General features: G+C 48.6%; 1 protein-coding gene across 1 annotated transcript; it reads right to left on the bottom strand.

Moving 5' to 3' along the window:
- Positions 1-670: 670 nt before the first annotated feature.
- Positions 671-3,613, bottom strand: LOC125487542 (zinc finger protein 239-like). Its single transcript, XM_048619284.1, has 2 exons — positions 3,423-3,613; positions 671-1,999 (listed from the first exon to the last, which is right to left on the bottom strand). The coding sequence occupies exon 2, from the start codon at positions 1,693-1,695 to the stop codon at positions 931-933; it is 765 nt and encodes a 254-aa protein (XP_048475241.1). The 5' UTR covers positions 1,696-1,999; positions 3,423-3,613; the 3' UTR covers positions 671-930.
- Between the last annotated feature and the right edge of the window lie 250 nt (positions 3,614-3,863).

The following is a 3,863-nucleotide window of genomic DNA, read 5'->3' as shown; positions in this document are numbered from 1 at the left end:
GAGATGAGGAGAATGATTTTTACTCAAAGGATCGTCAGCCTTTGGAATTCTTGACCACAGAGGATTGTGGAAGCTCAGTCTTTGAGTATATTTAAGATAGAGATTGATAGCTTTCTGACTACCAGCGTGGTTATGGGGAGGGAGAGGGTAAAAGCCATTAAAGTGATCGTTCAGCCATGATCATATTGAATAGCAGGGCAGGCTCGACATGCTAAACGGCCTGCTCCCTTCCTATGCAGTAGGTTGAACACAAGGGAAAACTAATGTTTTGCCCCACATGAAGTCGAATAAATCCAATCATTTTAAGTGTCCTAGACACATTTGCAACAGATCGCAACAATTACATGATTCCTTGTCACAGGACATTCTGAGACCAGTTACTCTCTGGTCCCTCTTGCCCCTGCCCCTGCCCCTCACTATGGACCATCAAAACTACAGGTCAGCATGGTGGCTCAGTGATTAGAACTGTTGCCTCACAGCACCAGGGACCTGGGTTCGATTCCAGCCTTGGGCGACTTGTGTTCTCCCCTGCGTCTGCGTGGGTTTCTTCCGGGTGCTCCGGTTTCATCTCCCAGTCCAAAAATATGCAGGTTAAGGCTGGCCATGCTAAATTGCCCCATAGTGTCCAAGGATGTGCAGTCTAGGTAGGTTAGCCACAGGAAATGCAGGATTACAGGGATAGAGTAGGGGGAGGTGGGTCTGAGTTGGATGCTGTTCGGAGGGCCAAAAGGCCTCTTTATGCACTGTAGGGATTCTATGATTCTTTTAAAGCCCACCTGGTGGTGAGAACTATTGACAAAGGTCCCTCACTGCTATACCTGCCACACGGAACTGAGTGAATCGTCTACCACGCTTGGAACCAAGTCTGTGGTGTGTTCGCAGGATGGGTGAACCTTCGAATCTCTTCTCGCGCATGGAGCTGGTGACCAACTATTCCCCGTTGTGGACCCGCTGGTGCATCCGCAAGTTGGACGACTGAGTGAATCCCTTGCCGCACGCCGAGCAGGTGTACGGCCTCTCCCCGGTGTGAACCCGCTGGTGCGTCAGCAGGCTGTACGATTTTCTAAAGCTCTTGGTGCAATGGGAGCAGCTGAACGGCCTGTCCTCAGTGTGAATGCGTTGGTGGACCGTCAGGTGCTTACAGCTTTTAAAGCCAGCTCCACAGTCTGAGCATTTGAAAGGCCTCCCTTTGGTGTGACTGCCCTGCTGCTTCAGCAGGCCAGGTGACTCACAGAATCCCTTCTCAAGCACGGAGCAAGAGAACGGCTTCTCCCCAGCATGGACCCGCTGGTGCCTCAGCAGGTTGGACGACTGAGTGAAACCCTTCCCGCACACAGTGCAACCGAATGGCTTCTCTCTGGTGTGAACACGTTGGTGTGTCAAGAGGTTGGACGTACAAGTGAATTCCTTCCTGCATTGAGAGCAGGTGAATGGCCTCTCCCCAGTGTGCACTCGCTGGTGTCTTTGCAGAGTGGACAACTCACCGAAACCCTTCCCACACACAGAGCAGGTGAACGGCCTCTCCCCGGTGTGACTGCGACGATGAATTTCCAGCTTGGACGGGTAACTGAATCTCTTTCCACACTCTCCACATGTCCAAAGTTTCTCCCCAATCTCAATGCACTGGTGACTTTCCCACTGGGACTGGGAATTAAATCCCTTCCTACATGCCTCGCAATTCCATGGTTTCTCCATGGTGCTGGTGTTCTTGTGTCTATTCAGGTTTGTTAATCACTTGAATCCTTGTTCACACAGTCTGTCCCCTGCTGTGAATGGTGTGATTATTTCTTTCAGTCTGTGTAACAGTTAAAGCTCTTTCCACTGTCAGTTCTCATTCAGGCTGTGTGACAGACTTGGTTCTTTTCCAGTCCCATTTGTATTTGAAACTGTTTCCGCTCACAAAAATTCACTCAAACATTTCTCCTTCCGCATTCAAAAGCTGCAGATATTCAGACCCTAATGTTTGGTTTGAGTTTCCCAGCTGCAAGTGTTCCTCTCCCTGTAAGTAAAGAATAGAAATTCACATGCGATAAAATAAAAGTTTCTTTCCAAAATTTACCTATAACTCCCCACAACCCTCCCAAATTTAAGATACTGTCCTAGCCAACTGACTGAGCCCCCACACCTACTCCTCGTCTTTGCAGTGCTGTCTTGCAGTTTCCTCAAGACTTCACCACATTCTGACAACCCTGCCCTACCCTCCATTGGGCATTTGATCTTCCCCCTTTTGGGGAAGCTTGCCCTCCCCTCAGCCAATTTCAGAGATGTCTGCAGCCACGCCCGTCCTTACCAGCCTGGCCTTTTACCATCTGACAGTGTTTAGGAGACTGCCCATCCGCTAGAAGCATAGGTGAAAAGTGCAGACACTGGATTTGAAGATCGCAACCTGTTTGGCTGTGGCAGCTCCACGTCCAGCACACCCTGGGTGAAATAACTCCACGAAGGCTGATATCCCGTCACCACCCATTATTTACACATGGAGAATTCTTGTCACTAATCCAACTCTGAGTGAATAGAACCCCTGACACTCCTGTTTACATCTGTCAGCCAGGGCTCCCTGATTGACCAGATTAATAGCACCAATGAATCATAGATTCATACAGCATGGAAACAGACCATTCAGTCCCAACCAGTCCATTCCAAACATAGTCCCAAACTAAACTAGTCCCACCTGCCTGCTCCTGGTCCGTATCTCTCCAAACCTTTCCTATTCATGTACTTACCCAAATGTCTTTAAACATTGTAATGTACTCACATCCACCACTTCCTCAGGATGTTCATTCCACACACAAACCACCCTCTTTGTTTAAAGTTTACCCCTCATGTCTTTTTTTAAATCTCTCTCCTCTCACCTTAAAAATGTGCCCCCTAGTCTTGAAATCCCCTATCCTCGGGAAAAAAAACTACCATTAACCGTATCTATAACCCTCGTTATTTTATTAACTTCTATTCGGTCACCTCTCAACCTCCTACACTCCAGTGAAAAAAGTCCCAGCCTATTCAGTCTCTCCTTATAACTCAACCCTCCAATACTGGACAACATCCTGGTATATCTCTTCTGAACGCTCTGCAGCTTAATAACATCCTTCCTCTAACTGGGTGATAAGAACTGGACACAATACTCCAGAAGAGGCCTCACCAATGTCCTGTACAACCTCCGCATTACTTCCCGACTCCTCCACTGAAAGATCTGAGCAACATCGGCAAGCGTGCCAAATGTCTTTTTAACCACCCTGTCTATATGTGACACAAACTTCAAAGAGTGACGTACCTGCTCCCCTAGGTCCCACCTCACTTGGCTGGCCTTGTTACAAAGACAACACTGGGGAGAGATTTGAACATAGACCCTCTGGCACAGAGTGGGGAACACTACCCCTCCGTCCCAAGACCAACCCCCTTTTTCATATCAATGATGTACCCACCATTGAGCATTTGTTTTCACTTGTGACTTGCAGAGGTCAAAATGTTTGGCTTTTGAATCACCCTCCACAAATTCTGGGGAGGGTAGATAAAAGGTTTATCAGTTTTAACTCGAAAAAAAATCTAGTTTTTGGTCAGTACTTTTTCCCCCGAGACAAAAACACTGTAAAATCAGCCCAGCTTCCAAAGTAAGTGAGAGCTGCTCCCAGACAAAGGCTATCTCATGACAACCTGAAGCTCCGCCCTTCCCACCCTCCAAAACCCGCCAGCACTAGGCACCGCCCCTTCATGCGAGAGAATGCTCTCTGATTGGTTGGAGGACCAGTTGGACCTCCAGGCCGAACCGCCGTTCCCATTGGCCCAGGGGTACGTCACTCATGCGCGTGTGGTTTGCGCCTCTTCCGGTTTAGCCGATACACCGTGTGGAGGAGGAAGAGGGATAG

This window comes from Rhincodon typus, chromosome 42 (genome assembly GCF_021869965.1).
Source record: "Rhincodon typus isolate 14 chromosome 42, sRhiTyp1.1, whole genome shotgun sequence".
Lineage (NCBI taxonomy): Eukaryota > Metazoa > Chordata > Chondrichthyes > Orectolobiformes > Rhincodontidae > Rhincodon > Rhincodon typus.
The sequence above is the reverse complement of the archived record's forward strand: the minus strand, read 5'-3'. Positions and strand labels throughout refer to the sequence as shown.

Coding starts and splice junctions, on each gene's coding strand:
- LOC125487542 (XM_048619284.1), bottom strand. CDS start 1,695: ATGGAGAAACCATGGAATTGCGAGGCATGTAGGAAGGGATTTAATTCC.